This window comes from Epinephelus moara, chromosome 2 (genome assembly GCF_006386435.1).
Source record: "Epinephelus moara isolate mb chromosome 2, YSFRI_EMoa_1.0, whole genome shotgun sequence".
Lineage (NCBI taxonomy): Eukaryota > Metazoa > Chordata > Actinopteri > Perciformes > Serranidae > Epinephelus > Epinephelus moara.
Genome location: NC_065507.1, coordinates 8,218,261 through 8,240,263, shown reverse-complemented (window position 1 = coordinate 8,240,263; position 22,003 = coordinate 8,218,261). Strand labels below are relative to the sequence as shown.

General features: G+C 43.5%; 1 protein-coding gene across 2 annotated transcripts in view; it reads right to left on the bottom strand.

The window, feature by feature from the left end:
• Positions 1–3,719: 3,719 nt before the first annotated feature.
• The window catches only part of sik3 (SIK family kinase 3), a 45,641-nt gene continuing 27,357 nt past the window's right edge, over positions 3,720–22,003 (bottom strand). Inside the window, exons 15-26 of one of the 2 annotated variants that reach the window (XM_050060110.1) lie at positions 21,539–21,673; positions 19,973–20,114; positions 14,866–14,985; positions 14,351–14,409; positions 14,056–14,165; positions 11,686–11,855; positions 11,448–11,572; positions 9,889–10,664; positions 9,586–9,740; positions 9,029–9,158; positions 8,812–8,938; positions 3,720–7,277 (exon numbers count right to left, since the gene is read on the bottom strand). In XM_050060110.1, the coding sequence (XP_049916067.1) occupies positions 8,817–8,938; positions 9,029–9,158; positions 9,586–9,740; positions 9,889–10,664; positions 11,448–11,572; positions 11,686–11,855; positions 14,056–14,165; positions 14,351–14,409; positions 14,866–14,985; positions 19,973–20,114; positions 21,539–21,673 (2,044 nt within the window). In that variant the 3' untranslated portion in view covers positions 3,720–7,277; positions 8,812–8,816. The remainder of the gene's footprint in view (positions 7,278–8,811; positions 8,939–9,028; positions 9,159–9,585; positions 9,741–9,888; positions 10,665–11,447; positions 11,573–11,685; positions 11,856–14,055; positions 14,166–14,350; positions 14,410–14,865; positions 14,986–19,972; positions 20,115–21,538; positions 21,674–22,003) is intronic. The other variant, XM_050060119.1, reaches the window with a different exon arrangement.

Here is a 22,003-nt window from a genome sequence, read left to right as displayed (position 1 = left end):
CTGAGAAGGAGAGAGTGGGAAGGGAGGAGGGGATGAGGGAGAGAAAGAAAGGGAGCAGGCAGCTGAGGAGATGGAGAGAAAGACAGAGAGAGGAGAGAGTGAAGGCAGGGAGAAAGGGAAAGGAGCAGAGGATGCAGAGAGATAGAGAGAAGGGAGAGTGGGCACAGAGTCGTGAGGGAAGAAAAAAGAGCCAGTGTGGGAGAGGACAGGAGAGAAGAGGAGAGGAGAGGAGGATATAAAGGCTACAAGACAAGAGACAGAGCTCTGTCCAAAACATCAATCTTTAACGATCCATGACATGGACCTGTGGTGGATGGAGGAGCGCAAACTGTCAATTCAGAGGGATCAACACCTCTCTGTCTGTCATCCATCCATCCTGCCTGTCATCAGGCATGTTAAAGTAAACCCTGATACACAGACACAGACACTCTACATGGCTCGCTGTGCCTGAGCTCCATTACTTCAGACTGAAAAGCCTCTGCAGTGCAGCTGTACAGACCTGAGCAGCAGCATGCAGAGCACTGCAGCCAAAAGAAACAGGCTCATAGAAGAGGTATATGTCCTTTGCTAATGCCAAACTCCTTGTCTTGAGAGGCCACTACCTTTGAATAGTTGTTGTTTTATTGTTGGTTTTAGTATGATATATGTTGTATTTGTTGCATTTTAATGTGTTCTGATTGGCTGCTACCTTGGCCAGGTCTCTCTTGGAAAAGAGATTTTCAGTCTCAATGGGACTTTAATAGAATAAATAAGGAAATAGTGTCATTTTTTTCTCCCCTTCCCTCGTAACAAAAAAAAAAAAAAAAAAAAAAGTGATTGTTTTTGTTTGGGGTCTGCTGTTCCCCCCCGAGGAAACTCCCGTCCTAAAGTTCCTCTCTGCTTGGAAAACAGATTTTGATGAGAAGGCCTAAAGACAATGCATCGAGCAAAGAGTGGATATCCTTTTTCCTGTGACTTCAATCATTTGTGCAGCAAGGTCAACAGAAGGTTGGGGAATATCTAGGCTTCCTGACTGATGAAACGAGCTACATATTCAAGACATATTGCATCACTGGATGGAAACAGAGAAGATAACATTCCCCTGACAGGACTGGTTGGTGCGAGACACAAACAGGTGACTCCTGCTGCATATAGCAAAGGAAACTCACTCACCTTACACAATGATTCAATGGATGACAGTCTAAGTAGTTGCTTAAATAATGCACACACTGAGGAGCAAAGAGTCCCGCAAACATATAACATACACATTTAACAAATTTGATGTCCTCGTGAGACCCTGTGTCCTCATATGAGGACATTCTGCGTAACTTAGACCTGTTGTCCTCATTCATGGACGCTTCTTTGTGCCATCTAGTGGTAGTAAGAGCACAAGACACTAATCCATGTGAAAACAAGATGGCAGCCATCTCTGCCAAGTCAATCTGCAGCTGATCGTGACACAAAAGTGGACAAGGTCCAAAACCTGATCAGATTTTATGGTTGAAACTTGTTTATTTATGATTAGTTATACTTGTAGTTTGATATGGTGTAAAAATCTGACTAATTCTAGCAACAGTAGCAAGCTAAGACCTGTTAATTAGGAAGTAGGCTACTTGATTGAGGACATTGGACTTTGGAATAATCTTGTTTGAGGACATTGGGATTTAGGGGTCTCAGTAGGATACATATCTATGTGTAAAGGACAATTTCAATTTTTTAGCCACTGGTTTTCATTTATTTTTTGTACACTATTAAAAAAACTGCGGTGAGAGGAAATGTGAAAATCATTTGTGTCTCCAAAAGATTTAGAAGTACCTTCCGTCAGTTCTCTGTCAGACATGAGGGGAACTGTGTTGTGAAATAAAAAGCGTCACATTGTGACAGAACGAGATGACAAATCGGCTATGAGATATCAGCCGATATTAGCTTATTGCAAATATATTGATATTAGCGTATATGTCAGTCAATAAGTGACAAGATATTGCTGTACAGAAATGCTTGAGTAGGTTTGCGTAATTCAGAATATCCCCCCTATCATATAGTTTGTCCACTAGAGGGCACTGACAAGTTGATTTTTTTAACTGTAAAATGTTCCAGTCAGTATCTTTGTCACAAATCTCAGGGATCCCAGCCAACAATGTTTAAATTATGCTTTTAATAAATTAAAACATAATTTATATTAATTGTGAAATGCCGTTAGAATTTTATTTAATTCTTCTCAGTCTCACCAGCACAGTAAATGTATACATACATACATATATATATGTATATTCTCCTGAGACCCCAAAGTCCCAATGTCCTCAAACGAGACAGTCCTCAAACAAGTACCTCCTAATTAACAGGTCCTAGCTTGTTAGTGTTATTTAAATTGGTTTAATCTGTACACCATATCAAACTACAGATGTCATTAATCAAAAATCAAAAAGTTTAAACCATCAAATTTGATCAGGTTTTGTATCGTGTCCACTTTTGTGTCTGGATCGGCTGTAGACTTGGCAGAGATGGCTGCCATCTTGTCTTTACATGAACCATTGTATTTTGCTCTTACTACCACTAGATGGCACAGAGAAGTGTCCATGAACGAGGACAACAGGTCTCAGTGAAGCAGAATGTCCTCATATGAGGACACTGGGTCTCAGGAGGACATATCGATATGTAATTTTTTTTCTTTGCTATGCTGTGACAGCCAGCCATGCACCACTGTCTGTAATAATCATTAGCAAATTTAAGTATAGTCATAAATAAGCTTAACAAATTGCCTTTCTTGGCACTGCTGGTTCTTGTAGGCCTATTATGATGTACTTAAGTTCTGCGTGTAGTTTGTCCAAGTGGTGTTGCCGTACCTCAGCAGAAGCCCTTGCTAGACTCCTGTGGGTAGATTCAATGTCAAACACTGCACTACTTCATCACTTTCACTTTTTAGAATTTAAATATGAGTGATTTAGTGCCAGTCATTTCTGTCATTTCTGTAGACAGTTGTAGTTTTCATTTATTGTATACTGTATAGCTGTAATTGCCTATGATAAATAATATAATGGGAATTGAGTTTTCACATATTAATTTCTTTTTAGGGACCCCCACAAAGGGGTTGACTCAGGCTACAATGACAGAAGTCCTACTCTGTCCAGTGGTCATTTTGCAAATCACGTGCACTTAAAACGGCATCATCATTAGAGATTGAGCGATAAGTCGATTAATCAATTGGTTAAATGACAGGAAGTGAATGGGGAACCATTTTGTTTACATGTCTTCGTTCCAGCTTCTCAACTGTGAGAATGTGCTGCAATTCTTTGTCTCATGTGACAGTAAACGGAGGATGTTCGGGTGTTTGACTGTTGGACAAAAGGTTTCTGAAGATGTCTGATTGGGCTTTGAGAAATTGTGAGAATTTTCCAACATTTTATAGAGCAAAACAAATAAATAAAAAAATAAAAAAAACAACAGGCAGGTTAATCAATAACGAAAATAGCTGTGAAATGAGACATTATGTAAACTGTGATAGATTTCAGTCTGACATGAGTTAAATCAATTGCCGCCTGGAAGGTGGAAAAACAGGTGTAAAATGTTAAATCTGAAAATGCTTAGGAAAATAGACATTTAAAATAAAACATGCAAGAACACTGTTATTGTCCTTTATGGTCTGTTAGGTGATATTGTGAGACTATCTAACCTTTACAAACACACTATAAGCAATGCTTTATGATGAACCAGGCCTGCAGCAAGTAACACAAACACACACGCTATGACCTTTTTAAATTATTTCTTTATTTATATATATTTATTTATTCATCTCAGTTTGGTTGATATTCTTTTTAATCATTGTTGTTGCACTTTAGTATTTTTGTACTCAACAGAAATGAACATAAAAACAAAAATAAAGGACAAAATGAACCAGTAAAAAACAAAATGAACCTAAGAAACATGAGTAGAGCAGAGCTGGCTTGCTGAGCAAGGAGGTTGGGGTGGAGAGAAAAGAGGAGGAGATGGAAGAGTTAAGACCGAAAAAAAAAAAAAAAAGGTGGGGGAGAAGGGTCAGTCTGATCAGGCAGAAGATGTGTGTGAAGCAGCTCTCTCTCCTCCCCATTAACCTCTCAGTCATCTGCAGTGCTTTCCATTCACGCAGGCCGTCCCTTCCTGTGTGCCTCTGCTCTTTCCCTCCCCAACACAGATCTGAAACAACAGCTCTGGCCGCACTATGAGACAAGGTGGAGCCTCTGGTCTTAATTTTAGAGTTCCCATCCTGCTGTGGGACAAGAAACATGCAATGTCTTCCATTCCAGAGATTTCCTCTTTAATACCTTCCAAGTACTCCGCTCTCTCTCTTCCAGATCTCACTCTTGGCTCGATGTGAACAACGAAACAGGAGGGCAGATCTGAAAGAGGAGAGAGCTGGAGGGGAAACCAAGATGGCAACGAGTTTCTTCTGCCTAATGAGACTCAGTTTGGGAAGAGACAAAGTTAATTTCATGAATCCGTCCTGCTTCACTGGTAACATTTGTACACACTCTCGCTTGAGACATTTGATTTAACCTCTATCCCATCTGCCCTGAAGGGGAGCGAAGGGTGGTAAACAGGAAGTGACACGGTGCAAATGGAAAGCACAGGCGCTGCATGACACCATCTGCAGCTCTCCGATGTTCTGTATATAGCGTACGAAAAGTCAACCGTGCAGCCAGGTTTTTGTGAAATCTGGCCAGTATGAATACATACAAGTGGAGCTTTATTCTTTGTGCCACAGTCTTTTGCTGGCCCAATATAGACTCAGGGGTATTGTATATGGGAGGATAAATAGAGGTCAAACAATAAAATTAAATTGAAAAGAAAAAGGGGAGGTTCAATCTTCTGCTGTGGTCCCCAGTGTGCTGTAGCCTCCATCTGGCTGTGCTTGAGCTCCACTCAGCTCGGAGCACAGGCCGTGGTAGATATGTTTAAGGTGGGCACGCCATGCCCCGCTCTGGCCACAACTTTGTATTCCTCTGCTGTGAAAGTCCAACTCAAGCTATTCCTTCCCTTCCTATGGTCACCTCCTGAAATGTTTCCCTTTTATGGTTTGGAGGTGCATCCATGTGTGTCGAACTACAACGAGATCCACTGACTGTTCATGAAACGCAGCCGTCACCTCCTCCGATCTCTTGGGCAAAGCAAGGCCGAAACAAGATTGGTTGAAGATAACAAAAAGAGTGGGGAGAAGGGGGTGTCGGGTTATAGTAGTTGTAGTTTCCTCCTTGGTCGCCATAGTAACAAGGTTAGCCCGGGAGGAGGGGCCGTGTCCCTAAGGCGTTGTCCGATCAGAAGCCAATGCAGTAAAAGATGTCGGGAGGATCACAGCAGATAGGTAGGGCAGCGAGAAAGAAGTGGGTTTGTCCGTCTCCACACTTGTGATGTTCAGGATGATATGTCAGCTATATTACAAGTTATTCCCTCGTTTTCTGTCTCTGTCTTTATTTTGTTTTGTTTTTAATAGAGTGTCAAGTCTCTGTAGCACCCGAACCGACCCCAGACAAAGCCCAAAGCCTGACCCTGTATAGCCTGCCACAACTACCCCGTCAACAGAAAACAGGCCCAACATCAACAAGAATGACAGTCACAACATCGATTGAAATGATACTTTAAAAAGCAACACAAAATAATTACTCTCCTCTTATTCAAGTGTCATGATATAATAATATTAAAACACATAAGAACAATCTTTTTTAACGACACAGAGAGAGCACTGTCTCTCTTCTCTCTGTCCTCTTTTGGCTAGAAATCTCAAGATTCATAAAACAAAAAAAAAAGAAAAAAAAAAAAAAAAAAAGAAAAAAAAAAAAAAAGAAAAAACATTTTAAAGACATCCAAAAATACAAATGAGAAACAATACCAATATAAAAAAAAGCCTCCCCGATAACATCTAAAAACAAAAAAAGGTAACAAAAAAGAAAAAGGACTTGATACAGAAATTGCAATAGCGTTCTATACATGGCATCACTGTACAAGGAAAGGAGCAAATGTCTGGTAAAACTACCCACAATGCAATACACTGTCACTGACAGGGGAAAGGAGGAAGGAGGGTGGAGAGAAGGGGGAACCCAAGGTGGGGAAAGTGAGGGCTGGAGGAGGAAGAGGAGGAGGAGGGGGTTGAAGAGCAGAAAAACAGCATGACAGAGAGCGGGGAGCAGCGAGGAGGGGTGGAAACAGAGAAAGAGGAGAGGATAGCTTGAACCGAAAGTGCAGAATTACTTAAGTAATCAAAGAACAATGTTGTCTTCCTTGCAACACAGAACTGTTTTTCATTTAATAATAATAATAATATTCATTATAATAAAACCTCTTTTACAGAAAACAGTAATAACAATAAGAGTAACAATAATGACCGTAATGCCTACATGGACATTAGCTGTAAAAATGAATTTTAAAAGAAAATAAAAAAAAGAAATGAATGCCAGAACAAGAAAAAAAACAACAACACACACACACACACACACACACGCACGCACACACAATGAGAGAGCTGGTTTGTCCTGTGCGATGTCACTGAGCTCCATCTTTGGAGAGAACGCTTTTGTTGCCCAGTCGGAGCCTGACCCGAAACACCCGCCACCCGGATGAAAAGGGGCCGCGGCTGCCGAGACTTCAGCCCGCTCCGGAATGATCTGCTGCGTGACAGCGAGAGCAGACTGAACCTCACAGACACCTTTCCCCCTCCGCTCACCTCTTCTTCTCAGTCATGCACACACATACACACTCACACCTAATGTGAATACTTTGGGTTTGTGGCAGCAGTGTGTATGATGCATCTTTGTGTTATTGGACTCTATGTTCTTGAAACTACGACTGTATCAATGCGTTGGCCGACGAGGCACGTATGAAGTATGCCAACAGTTAATAGAAGACGACGGGTGAAAGGGGAGGATTGGGTCAGGGCGGGTTAGGTGGGCGTGAAGGGGGGGCAGGAGGTGAGGGGGGTGGAGTCAAAAGAGGGAGGAGTGGAACCCACGATGGGAGGTGAAAAGAGGAGACAACCTGCGGCGATGATTGCTGGATGTCTGCAGAAAATGCTGGCACTTTGACCCTTGAATCAAGAGGCCCCACCTGTGAACCCCCCCCACCCCCCCCCCACCCAACCCCTCTAATATCTACACCCACACTCCCCCTCTCTTGCGCAGACTGCCCTCCCAAGGACAGATGGAGACAGACAGATGGACGTAGAGTGCCCCCGTTTGGGCAGAGAACGGTGGTTTGGCGTGATGCTGCTCAACTCAAGTCAACACAACTCAGGATGGCTGATATGGACCACTGTACACAGGATACGACCCTTCCTAGAAGAGGACAGAGGAGAAGAAAAAAAAATCATATTGGGACTACTCTTACCTGTTCTCCTTTTTAAACACAAGATTTTTGATAAATTGTTCTACGTTAAAGACTAAGTAAAAAAATATCTTTTTAATTTGTGTTTCAAAAATGACAAAGAAAAGTTCACTGCAGGGTGTCTTTAAATTGAACAGTTGAACTGGACTGGACTGTTGACCTTTAAAAGGCCGCTCTACCTGTTTGTACATCTAAATATCAGTTTACTACTTGGCTTTTGAAATCAGCTTTTCAAAGCTGGATAATTCAGTGTGTCATATTTATACATAAATTCACACATGCACTGCAATCCTGAATTTATCTAACTTTACCCGAAGGAGTTGTACGTGAGAACGCAAATGTCCGAAATGGCTAGATCTGACCTTAAACATTAAACTGTCAGACCAAATTATAAACCTGCTACGTGACTGCAGTATAATCCACGCCACGTCCTGCCCTCTGCACACTCTTACCCAGGCACCACCTTTCACCTGAACTCAACAGAGAACTTCCAGTAGGTGAGAATGCTTCTGACAAAAACCACCTCCTGTGGTCTGCTTCATATGTGAAAGAGAAACTGACAATGTCTGCACCTGATTGTTTTCACTGTCCGAAGCTCATATAAGAAAGATTTGTTGACAAATTTGTTTTCATTTTGACATTTTTTTTTTTTTTTCCTCCATGTATGTCGATGCCGAATGGTCTGGACTGGGATTCAGTGATGTAAAACAAAACACGAATAAGTCAAAAGGAGGGAATAGTTTTCATAGACACTGTCACTGGTCAGATAGGAGTGAACATCAACACTATCTCCTCCATTACTGAGATTTTACGGCACTTATGACACAACGCTTTCCTGCTATTGACGAAATATTCCATGTTTTCACTGTTATAAGATAGGGGGCGCTGTTACACATCTTGTGAAATAGAACAGTACTGCTGTTTCCAAAAACAAATGAAGAGAAAGATCTGCTGGAAACCACAAGATGTTGTTTGCAAAGGAGATGCAGAGGCTTGTAAACTGCACGAAAACGCCAGCGCCGACAAAAACATATACTGGTGCGTAAGCCGTGGAGGTGTTGATGGGACTCAGACTCCGACAATTCCTATTTTGATCAACATTCTGAATCCAATTTGGACGAAGAAGCAAACGATTTTGGTGGGACGGAACAGGATCTGCGTGACTGACAGTGACACACCCACAAGACGACCACGTAAGAAGCCACGTATAAATGTTAAGTAAAACATAAAGGCAAGGTGAAAGAACTTACTATGTGGTTATTATATAAACTCCATAAAAATGAGTTACACAAAGAAATTGAAAGGGTGATGAGGAACCTGGTGGACAAATTTTGGCTGTTATCCTGCTCATTTAAAGAGGTGATACAGCTTAAGGCCACGCTGGACTAATAGATATGGAAAAACCTTGAATTTCTAATTATATATTTGGCAGTTAAATGTGATAAAAGATAACCAAGCCTTTACTCTGTGTGTGTGTGTTTGTACCTGTGCTAGACCCCAGCCTGCTCCATGCTGTACTGCAGGTCAGGGGGCTTGTAGCTGAGGAGCATGTCACTGGTGCAGGAGGAGGGGTAGCAGGCTGCCGCATGGAGTTCCCCTTCGACATCACACACTGCATAAGGAAAAAAACATCTTTACTGACATGGACAAACATGTATAAAGGTGACTTTTCAGGTAGATTAATGCCACGCTTCCTACTGACCTGACTCTTCCCGCTGGTGCAGCTGCTGGCTTCCTGTCAGTGACGTCTGGCTGAGGATGTCCGACATGCGAGCGGAGCTTAGTGCCTTCCCGGCCAACAGGCTCATCCCCGACATGGGCTCTGCCTGGTCCTGGACAGAAAGAGGAAAACAGTGTCAGGCTCAGAAAAAAAGGATGCAGAACGATTAGCAGCTATGATGAGTCAGAACTTTGCTTGGATGATCAGGTGTCAATACCCCCTCAAAAAACATCTAAATGAATATGACTTCTGGTGTCACTCAGTCATGCAAACGTTTGCTTCCTGCCTTCAGCTGTTATCCTTCTAAACGGGCTCTCTCCAACACTGCACTGGCAAGCAAGATGAGCTGATACATCCTGGTCTCCAAAATACACCCAGCCAATATTAACATGCTCACAAATGTGAGATTATTCATCCTTCTTGCCTGGTACCTCCTTATAGTTTACTGAAAAGCCCAGTTTAATTCATTTATTATAATGCTGCAGGCGTAACTATAGTTTAGTGAGTTCAGTAGAAACTAGTAGCAAAGTTTCGCTCACATAGGCATCGTCACAGGTCTGGATGGTGTGGTGGCGCTGTAGCTGTCCACGGGACCTATAGGCGTCACCCTGGGAACCTCGCGAATAGCCCACACCATTATGATCAGGCACCTCCATGGCCTGCCCTTGGGGCCTGCACTCCACATGCTCAGATTCTGACAGAAGAGATCAGGTCAGTACGGACACTTGTATACTGTGGAAAGTTTTAGATGAACTGCTCCGAGAGATGAAGGTAAACACGACAGACACTGGAATATAAATTCTGATAGGCAGTTTTAGAACAGCTGCGAAAACAAGTCTTACCTCTAGTTGCTGTAGCGCTCCTTATATAGCCAGCATGCCTGTGTGTAGGGGAGTTGTAGGGCGGGGTGCCTCCTCGGGGTGGCCCCAGAAGCTCATGACCTTCTCCCGCCTTGGCTAGCAGGCCCTCGTGTGGGTGGTGGTAACCAGCCGGCACCTCATCCTCCTCCATGCTCTCCGAGTGAGGCAAGCTGGGACAAGGCGCCTGGGCCGGGAGCTGCTGTGGCGGGACATCTGGGGGTCGAATCTGAAGGAGGTGGTGGTAGTGTTGGCCTCCGGAAGCACCCTGTGGTGCCTGTGGCTCCAAGCTCTCACCCTGGCTCAGCTGGCGGAGAAGCAGCATCTCTCCGTACTCTTGGGGTGCACCGCTGGGCGGTGTGGGAGTCGCCGAGCACGGCCGGGGACTCTGCCTCTTCAGCAGGGCAGCCAGGTCTTGGGGGGGCAGCCTGGGGTCGGCGTGGCCTGTTAAAGAGTGGCGGGGGGACAGGAGGCCCTGCAGGGTGGGAGTGACGTGATGTTGTGGGGGGCGGTAGTCCAAAGGAGTCGGGGAGAGCAGGGCCTGCTGTAGTGTAGAGGGGGTGCCATAGTTGCTGGTCCCAACTGCCCCGCTCTGGTAATCCTCCAGACCAGGGACTTTGAGGGAGGCGCCCTGCAGGTAGGGGCTGTAGGAGCCGACCACTCCGGAGGTGCCACGGGAGGCGGCAGCGGCGTCGCCAGAGAAGAGATGGGGATTGAACTGAGCCTGGTCATAGCCCGATGTGAAGCGGCCGAGGCTGCGACTGGATACAAGGAGGACATGCAAATGGTCATTAGCTTTTAGCTGTTGTCTGACATCAACGTGCACCCAATGCTCTTACACAGTGCAAACAGTGATGTGTTTGCTTTTAGCTTTCAACAATCTACAGAAGGCCTTTATTAAATCACCGCACACAGACAGCCTAGCAAACACATCAGCTCAAGTCCAGGTTCAAGTATTCACTGAGAGGTGTGAAGACATTTCCAAAGGACAGAATTTGGAACAGTGTGTATTTAAAGATTGTTACACATTCTCTCAGTGAAGGCAGTCCTGGTTAAAGGGGACCGTTCAGGGGGTCACAGGATGACTGATGTCCTATTTAAACTGACCTCTACATATACTTCCAAAACACTTAAATCCAAGCACTCACCCAGCTAAAGTGAGGTGGAGAATTTGTTGAGGATGTCATCTCAGCAAAGTCCATGAGGGATTTACATTAATTTTCATTACAGGTAAAACATAAAGTCCTCAAACTCTGTCATCTCACACATAAAATCTGGCCTGAGCCACAGTGCTACTGTCTGACGTTTCAAAATACATGGCAGAAATGTAAAACACAAACAAAACAGTGAGAAACACACAATGATAAAACATAAAAATACAACAAATAGCATGAGGGCGTCTGTTCAGGCTAGCGAGATCATGAGTGCAATAAAACTAAAATAAAATGGAAACAAATGGAAAAAGACACAGAAAGAGTCCGTTGGTATTGTTGGGAGGGTTTGGCTGCCGTCAGGGGACGTGGTGACAGGATGGGTGGGGTCACCTGTGCGTCTCAGCGTTGTCTGCACTCAGCTGCTTCCCGAGGACTCTGTGCCCAGGCGTGGACAAAAAGGCTGCCTGTCTCTGTGCTACGCCTCCCAGCTCCACTTCCTGAACCTGAATGGTCACCTGTGTAGACAGTCAAGGTCAATATTCATTACTGATCACAGTATCACCTTCAAAGAGAATTTAATTTTAACAAAAGCACCAGAGAGAGCATTTGATTGGCTCTTTGCAGTCACCTGCTGTTGCTGAGGTACACCCTGTGCCAACGGGACGGTGGGGCGAGCAGATGTTGCTTGTTGATTGGTTGGTATAGAGACTCGAGGCATGCCTGTGGGAGGCGGGCTGCCACTCTGGCCTTGATACAGCGCAGGAGTACCGTGCTGGTACTGTACTGGTGACGGACCTCCTAGGGAGCGGAGAGGAGTCATGAGAGCAAACACCGTGGCCAAAGTTTTACTGAGAGCAGACATCATCATACAGCGTATCTACAGGTATCAGACACTTAACTGTAATATTGTGAAAGGCCTTTTTAAGATCATTGTTAAAAAATAAATTAAGACTTTTGGACAAATCATTCTTTTCATATTCAAGCAACGCAGGTAAGTATAAAGGTAAAAAGTATATATGGTCCCATGCAGAGGTAGGTTTGATGTAGGAATATGGTTATAACATCAGAAATGTGGACTTTCATAAAACAAATGAAAAGATGTTTAAATACATTCATTCATTCATTTATTTTCAGTAAGCGCTTATAATGTTAGATGTTGCGGGGGGTCTGGAGCCTATCCCAGCTGACATTGGGTGAGAGGCAGGGTACACCTTGGACAGGTCACCAGACTATCACAGGGCTGACACATAGAGACAGACAACCATTCACACTCACATTCACACCTACGGACAATTTAGAGTCACCAGTTAACCTGCATGTCTTTGGACTGTGGGAGGAAGCTGGAGCACCTGGAGAAAACCCACGCTGACACGGGGAGAACATGCAAACTCCGCACAGAAGGGCTCCCCCACCCCAAGGTTCAAACCCACCACCTCGGGTTCTAACCAGGAACCCTCTGGCTGTGAGGCGACAATGCTAACCACTGCACCAGCAAGCCACCCATGTTGATGGCAATTAAAGGATAGTGCACCCAAAAATGAAAATTCAGCCATTATCTACTCACCCATATGCCGAGGGAGGCTCAGGTGAAGTTTTAGAGTCCTCACATCACTTGCAGAGATCCAAGGGGAGAGTAGGTAGCAACATAACTCCACCTAATGGAGGCTTACGGCGCCCCAGATTCAAACGTCCAAAAACACATAATTGAAACCACAAAATATCTCCATACTGCTCGTCCGTAGTGATCCAAGTGTCCTGAAGCCCCGACATACAAAGTTGTTTGGAAAAACGTCATTTGAATTCTATTTTTAGCCTCATTGTAGCCTGTAGCTCTAACTGCCTCTCTGTAAACCATGTTTTTCCAAACAACTTTTTATGTCGGGGCTTCAGGACACTTGGATCACTACGGACGAGCAGTATGGAGATATTCTGTTGTTTCAATTATGTGTTTTTGGACGTTTGAATCTGGGGCGCCGTCAGCCTACATTAGGTGGAGTTTTGTTGCTACCTCCTCTCCCCTTGGATCTCTGCAAGTGATGTGAGGACTCTAAAACTTCACCTGAGCCTCCCTCGGCATATGGGTGAGTAGATAATGGCTGAATTTTCATTTTTGGGTGCACTATCCCTTTAAGGCCTCACAGATTCAAATTTAGAATTTTTAGTTTTTAAGAAATTTAATAACATTCAAGACCCAACATTTAAAAAATTGAATTGAAGGCATTTTAAGACTTCAAAGACCTGCAGACCCAGATCATGCACATTTTCTTTCACCCACCAACATCGCTCTGGCATTAGAGGGAACAATTAAGTTTTCCTTAACAGAAAGTTGAACCTGAGCAAGTCCCAAGTTTTGCATAGATCAATTCATGAACCCTTGCTCAATTTTCTTTGTGAAGTTTCCATACTTCAATCTTGCTTGGATGGGTGGCAATTAAATTGCTGTAACTGCTTTTAAAGTTCATTGTTAGGCTTGGTTCTGACCGACATCCTACTTCATGATAACACTACAACGAGTGAATAAAATCAGTTGTTATCTCAACATAATCACAAGTTATTGTGTTCTTGATGGCCGACATGTTTACTCACCTGCTGCCCTCGGTCACACTTGAAAACACACTTTAACCGAGTCTGCATAAACTATGCCTTCTGGTAAATTATTCATAACACAATGTCAAGAATGAACGCACGTCAGATGTCAGTGTTAGTGTGCAGATAAAAAAGCCAGTGAGTAATTAAGAGCCTGAATAGCACCCCAGCTAGAGTATCCATTTCAAAAAACAAAAATGTAATAAGTCAACTGTCATGCAACCATTAATGATACACGAATGGCTAAAATGTGACTGGACGGTCAAAAACTGAGCTTTGAATTAACCAGGCGGTCACATATTTATAAATCTGTCAGAAGATCTTGATCAGTGCAAGATGGATCTATCTGTTTCTAGCCACCACATCTACATTAGTTGCAAGGCAAGAAACATTTAGCAGTAGCATTACTAACCATGCCCTTGAATTATGCCTGCAGAGCCAGGCGGAGGGCTCTGGTTGGGCTGTCTGAAGAGGTGGTTGCTGGGATGTGTTGGCGGAGGGCTGGAGGGCTGGATACGCAACCTGAGGGAGGACAGGACAGAGTAGGAGAGGAGAAGAGAGAGATACGACAATGATGTAACACTTCAGTCGATAGCACTGCACCACAGTATCAACTTCATTGTTCACCGTTCAATAGCTGATGAGTAATACGTGTGTGTGCGCACGCATGCCTGTGTGTGTGTGTGTGTGTGTATGTGTGTGTTCACCTCTGGAGCTGGTGGGTTAGGTGACTGGGCTGGCTCTCTCCATGGCCTAAAGACAGACCCTGCAGGTAAAGAGAAATTACATTTTACGCAAAGCTTCAGATGTGGTTGTGACTATGTGAGGCTGACTGGATGAGATGATATAAGTGCTGATGAAAAGTGCACGTGTCCCAAAGAAAGGAATCAGGTTGAGGACACAAATGAGGCCACGTCGCAGGATGTCCAAGCCTCAGGTGACCAAAATCAATAGCACCTTCTATGAAGCTTACATCGATACTTTATAGATAACCACACAGTTCATCATAATACATGCATAATGTAAGAATCGCCATTAGCTTTCACAGTGCTGTACACGCATGCTCACAGTGCTTTACAGGGTCAAGTAACGCAGCTTCACTGATCCTGCATAAAAGGTTAGAACCGTTATAAACACGGAGCGTTCTGTAACTATGATGCACAGAGAGAGTAGTTTTGGCTTGTGATAACATCTTTATGAGTCATTTGTCAGCTTCAAATACCTGGATTTGCTGGTGGAGGATTTGTTGCTCTTGCTGGTAGAGGATATGCTGTTGCTGGGTGTGCTCCAGGAATCGCTCATCCTGCTGGGCAGCGTACATTTTCTGGAGCTGCTCACACTCCTATTGGGAACAAAGACATGGTCCGCAAACGTTAAATCTGCATGCTAACAAAGGAAAGTCAGTTCATGTGAGGGCGATTTATTTGATTCAGAAATGTAGTCAATCCTTAAACAAAAAGTGATTCAACAACGACTGCAATTTGGCTTTTTCAATCTCACCAGGGATGGACGATTGTAACAAAATCTTCAGCATGTAATTCTTGTGTTGCCAGAATAAGAAAAGAGTATCAAGAGTAATTCATCAATTCATCAACAGCAAGAGGGAACATGTTACCCTGATACTAGGGATGGGACTCTAAACACTTTTATTGCAGATTACGATATAAAACACACAATAAGTTGATTGTTGTGAATTTTAAGCAACAGGATAATCATGAGTATCGGGTCCAGCAGCACCCAAAGAGTCAGGGATTGCCAACAACACTTGGCTGGAGCAAGTAAACTCTGAGTCAGGCAAGTGGAATACCTCTCGCAGTTATCTGATCAGGCAAATGACAAATAAATGTGATGTCTAATGTAACGTTATCTCAAAATGAACTGCAGACTGTACTGCTGAAGTTTGAGCTTTTCATGCTGAGCTGTGTGCACACAACGCAGCGATGAACAGCACTGATGAGAAAACTCTGACATACTGGACACTTCAGAAGTTAACTCTGGGGTCAACGACGTCATCTACAAGTGAAGTTACTAACGCTAAATATTAGGGGTGTAACGGTACACAAAAATCTCGGTTCGGTACGTACCTCGGTACACAAGTCACGGTTCGTTTTTTTTCGGTACAGTAATGAAAAAAATAGACAACTATTAAATATCTTTTACTTATTGGTAACCTTATTAAAACACACCACCACAGCAGTTAACTCTTTTTACACAATTTTTGAATGAAACAAATATATATAAAATCCTGCTTTTTCACATTGTTTGAATGAAAAATATAAATATACATTTCTGCTTTAACAGTTTTACTCAATTAAAATAAAAAGTATAGTGCAGCTGGTCAGCTTTAAAGCCTGCTCAGATTCAGTTTTACTAGGAACTTACTTAGCTTTCCCACTTTGTTAAAGTGCAGGAAACAAAACATGCTTATATCTAAAGTGCAGCTTAAACAACACTCCAATGGCGTTGGTTATTTAGCGCGATGGTCAGGGAAACGCTCTTTCTTTTTAAACGACGACGATATCGTCGTTTGCACCAGATTGCTTTTTCTAGTCGTGCCGGTTAACGTTCAAACTCGGGTGGTGTCGCTTTAGATGCGTTAGCATGTTAGACGTGTTTCCGAGTACATACCCGACCGCTGTTCTGCAGTGTCGGCACACTGCTTTTGTCTTGTCCACTTGTTTATTGCCATCTTCGTATTTTACCCTGAAACCAAAGTGTTCCCAAATGGAGGACTTAAGGTTTGCGGGTGGGTCTTCAGGTTCGTCAGGCTCACTTGCCATGTTGTCAAAATGCGAGAATGCGCTGCACAAAGTGAAAGATTTACGGTCGGACTCGGTCCGTCACTCAATTATGTCCGTCGGGGAACTAGATATTTTAAATGGTTCGGCTCGCAAAAACGGAATTAAAATAAAATAAAATAAAATAATGTCCTGCGCCCAATAATTCGGTACAGGGTCGTGCCGAACCGAAAGTCGCGTACCGAACGGTTCGACACAAATACACGTACCGTTACGGCCCTACTAAATATCTCTAAACGCTGCATGCAGCACTTAATTTTTTTTTTGCCCAAAAGCTAACGTTAGATGTCGTGCCGTTCCAACAAGGGCTCCGGTGTGATTGTGTTTCTTTCAAACAGTGATTAGTTAGATTTTTTTTTTTATTTTGAAAACCAGTATTGATGTTGTTAGCTGTTCCCACTGTGTGTCCATGGTGAGTCTTGACAAATCTGAGGGTGACTTCCTGACTTGTTGACCAATCTGAGGTTGTGTTTCTCACTGTGTGGCAGCCAACAATAAAAGAGACTCTGCAAAAACAGGCTGCAAATGCACCGACCTCAAAACCTCACTTGAGCATTGACAGATTTCATATCGGAAGATAAGATGCCGCTTATAATAAATAATAAGCCTGGCTTTAAAAGATTGTTTGTTGATTATCAGGATGATTGATTATCAGGATACCTAAAACTGCAATTATTTTGACCAGGATATATCGTGATATGAGATTTTCATATCGCCCTGAGCCTCCTTCATACATTATATGTTACAATATTTCTGAGAAATCACTATCTTGCTTGCAATTTCAACTGCAGCGGCTCTTAGCACTAACCATCATATTTAAACAGTTTCTATGTGGGGCGCCGGTGGCCTAGTGGTAGAGCAGGCGCCCCATGTACAAGGCTGTTGCCGCAGCGGCCCGGGTTCGACTCCAGCCTGTGGCCCTTTGCTGCATGTCACTCCCCCTCTCTCTCCCCCCTTCACGCTTGTCTGTCCTATCCATTAAAGGCAAAAAAGCCCCAAAAAATATCTTAAAAAAAAAAAAAAGTTTCTATGCAAACTGTACTTTGTGATCAATTAGCTCATGGTGTTTAGTGTTCAGAGGCAACGCTTTCATCTATGTTACATCTCCCACTGGAAGTTTAACACCATGTGGCATCATCTAGCTCACTGATGTCCTGAAGCTGGTCGAATAGCATGAACACGGTGCACTCATACAATTAAGCTAACACTGTGGTTAATTAACTACATGTTAACAACGTGTAGTTAATAAAACTAATTGTGCAACAACTAAAAGCCCTTATTTTCACACAGTGCAAGAACAAACCAATTTCCTGCTTCATGCAAGTGAGATGTTGGAACCTAATGGCCCTGAGCACTTTGTGAAGAGCAAACTCACGACAACAACGGGCTTGTATGGCCACATACAACACGTATGATGCACTCTGAGGTCGTTTAATCTGCACTTGTTTCCTTCCAGTTTTAAAATCTGCACACTCTCAGTAGCAAAAACTTCAATAAACATGAGTCTAGGCCATGTGTGTGTTAACCTCCTCTCTACCCACATTAACCCTCTTAACACTCCAATGATGACAACCCCAGCACGTCAGAGCATGCCTAAGATGAAGCACCCACTGTGAACATGATGATTATCTTCCCTACCGACGCCTCCTACTGGGTGAGGTAATCCCAGTGCAGTGTCACTGTGAATGATGTGATGTCTCAAGAACCAGCTTGAGGTTTTCTCAGGTCAAAGACTCAGCATGAGATGACCTCAGGAAATACTGTATGTCAAGATTACAGTGAGTCTAAACTGTGTCGGTGAAAATGCTCCGATTGGTTCACCTAGTTTACACTTTGAATGTCAATAACTAAAAGCAAAAAAGCAGGATATAGATTAGCGAAGCATTATCTGCAGTAAGTGCTCACATGAAACGACCTGGCTTTCATTCCTGTCATAATGATCCCTCAACACTTTCAATTTGATAATTTTTACATGATCATTTGTGAATATACTCTATGGCACAATGTCTCAAACTATCTTACAGTTTTCCTTATATGCTGACACCTAAAGATAAGATGTTTTCATGTTATTACTGTATTGACATGTATATTTGTCGACTGAAACACGAGTAGAATTCTTCCATTTGTCACTTTCCCCTGTTGGCCACAGTTACGGTCAATACTTTCCAAAGCTAAGTCCCTGCTCTGCCAGTTCTGCTGCTCCCATCCTCAGATCTGACCATCATATCATGTCCAATTTTGCTACTTTAAATCCAGTTGATTCCTCTTGTAGCATTGCTGGTCAATGAGTAAACGTCCCTCCTGTTGTGAACCTGTTTCACCTCTCACTCTGTTAACCCCTGCTCTAATCTTAGCATACCATCACCGTGCCACTCACAGGATAAGACTTTATCCCTGATGCTGGGACATCAGACGCTCCTAAAGACCTGATTTAAACTCCATGACTCCAAACACGGTTAGTCAGAGATGATGAATAGCACTAAAGCTGTGTTTCCACCAAACAATTGTGGTATAGTACCATCAGGACCTGTACCTAAACCCTAGATCTGTTTTGCATTTCCACTGCAGACATGTAGCAACTACTATCAATGAAAAAAGCTGCTAAGAGGCTGAGGTGGCTCGTAACTGTGACTCGTTCAATAAAATCCACGCTTAAGTCCAAAGACGCGTTTTATGGTGGTTTATTAAACAAATGACTGAATGACTAAAGCAAAATGAGATGAAGCAAAATATCACGTGATGTGTTTAGGATCAACAGAAAATATCAGAGCCCTCTTTGTCTAAGAAGTCGCCCAGCCAGTGAATGAACAGGTAAAATAATGTGACTCCACACCCCTGTGCCAATTACAGCTACCGGAAGTGAAAGTGACCAAAAGAACAAGTGTGTAGCCTACATAAATAATAACTAAACAGAGGTAAAATACATATTCTGGCTCTTAAGGCCCTGACACACCAAGCCGACGATCGGGCGTCGACCAAAGTCGGGCCGTCGGTGAGGCTTATGCATTCTCACGTCAACACTGTAATTCTAGGAATAAGCTGACAAACTAAAAAAAGAACCACAAAATGATTCTGGTTATTTGAAAGCCATCACACAGGTCTAGTGAGTGACTGCTCTTATACCGACTGCTGCATCACTGAATCTACCTCAGCTTATAAAGCAGACTTGCAGTGCCAATAAACTTTTATTTGTATTCCCAAGACTCCAAATTGCATCAGACTAGCAGCAATGTATCACTATTTCTGCACTTTCTGCCCCGGGAGCCAAATGTGTTGCATCACAGTGTGCAGTCCTCTTTCTGTGAGCAGCTGAAAAGGCAGGGTGGTAGGGGGGTGGGGGGAATTTCTGAAATTTCAGCACCTGGTAAAGTAATTGTTGAGTCATTGGTATTGATCAGTAACCATATCGACCCTCTGCAGAAATGTTGCCTTATTTTCTCCTAAAAAAAATGAATCCAATATATCTTTCCATAAAGCTAAGCAAGCAAGAAAAGAGCAGATGATATCTTGATATTAAAAAGAGTGATGTACCTGTTTGAGTTGCTTAATGAGGCTGCTGTTCTCTAGATGAGCCTTGAAGGCTTGGATGGTGGCGGCGCCATCAGAAAACCGTCTGACAGGGGAGAAGCGCTCCATGGGGAGATGAAGGGTGTTACAGTCCTTATAGCTGGATCTGAGAAGGGGACCACAGGGAGCAGACACAAACATGCGTGTACACAAATACACACACACCCACACACAAAGACACAGCATGACAGATAACAGACACATTGACACACACACACACACACACACACACACACACACACACACGTGTTCATTCATACAGACACAGAAACAAGACACATGAGAAGCTTGAGCTCTTCAATCCTGTGCAAAATACGTTAAAGTTAAACATCTGACTGTGATTTACTGAGTGTAGAAAACATTAGGACCCCCATATTCACAAAACTGATATGTCAAACGGATCTAGCAGCGATCATTTATATGATTCCATCTGTCCTGTCAATCATGACAGAAGAGAGGTTATGGAGGGAGTTTTAACTTTGAAGAGGAACTGTGCAAAATTGGCTACAGCTGGTCCTAATATTTTTAAGAGCTGCAGAGTGACTTCAATTGCTATCATTTAAACCTTTGTACTTATTAACAGCTGAAGTCAAAGAGACAAAATCTTTTAGGATAATAACTGCCACAGCTGATCATCAGCTACAACATAAGCTCCGTTATATACATACCATTGGTAATGAAAGGTCATCTAAGGTCAACACTGCCGATATGGAATTTGAGAAAATAAACTACTTTTCGTTACACAGTCAAGAGCACATGAACAACTATGAGTTAGCATGCAGATGGCCAGCAGATCCCAACATCTGCTCGCCATGAAGTATTCCATTAAAAAGATGCAGCTTCTATCTTTCATATCCACTGAAGTTCACCAAAGCATGATTCTTTCTTTAACAGGCACAAACTTCCTCATGTGAAGCCATATTTTAGACACCAGGTTCTCCCTACCACTGCATCCAAATACAAAACTGCACCTTGTGTCTCAAAAGACTTTCTGAACTGAGTTGGAGAGAAATGATTCTCATGGGAGACAACATCTAGAACTGGATGACACCAAGACACAAAAATATGGCCGCTATTTGAGAAAGAATACACAGAGGTAATGATGTAGCTTTGGGGGTTGCTCATATGGGACCAATCTGCTAATTCTGAACCGCTCACATACCTGCTCTTTCCACGTTTATGGGGGAGAAAAAATTACTTTGAATTGAGGTTTACTGTTGATGTGGAGATATGTCTGTCCTGTGCCGCACCCTCCACCTCAAACACCACTACTGAAAAATACCCTTCCTCTTTGGAAGGTGTACAACTTTTGCTTGGTGAGAGTACATCCTCACCCATGTGTGTGTGAGATGAGCTTTGTGTGCAAGTGAGTGTGTGTGTGTGTGTGTGTGTGTGTGTGTGTGTGTGTGTGTGTGTGAGAGAGAGAGAGAAAAAGAGTTCGGCTCAATATGCCCCTCATTTAAAGTGAGTCTGTGTTTGTGTGTGTGTGTGTTTGTGCATATACAGCTCGGAGCGGGCGTGTCCCCTCACCGGGTGTGTGTGTCGGGGGCCCAGCCCCCCCTCTGGCGGGGGCCCTGGGGCCGCTGTGACTCTGCCGAGGGCTCGCCATGCGATGTGCTCATGAGCGCGTGCGTCGTGTGCCGCTTGGAGCGGTTCGCCAGGTACCTGGGCCGCAGGGAGGGGGAAGGAACGGGGGTGAGGGTGGGAGACAGGAAGCAGCGCTGGTCAGCTCTCTGTCCTCATTGGCTAATGGAGACGGGGGGAAAGGCCCGCCCCTTCCCACCTCTGCCAATGGGTGCCATCATTCATATCATCTTAGCCAATCAGAAAAACATAAAATAAAATTACACCATGGATGGATGTTATAGCTCATGGGTATCCCACAACCCCCCAGCTTCCAATTTAAGGAAAGAACTGGATGCCTTTGTCTTTTCATCATTGATTTTTGCAAGCTTCAGAGTTAGCAAAGCTGTGTGAGAAAGAGTGAGAAAGTCT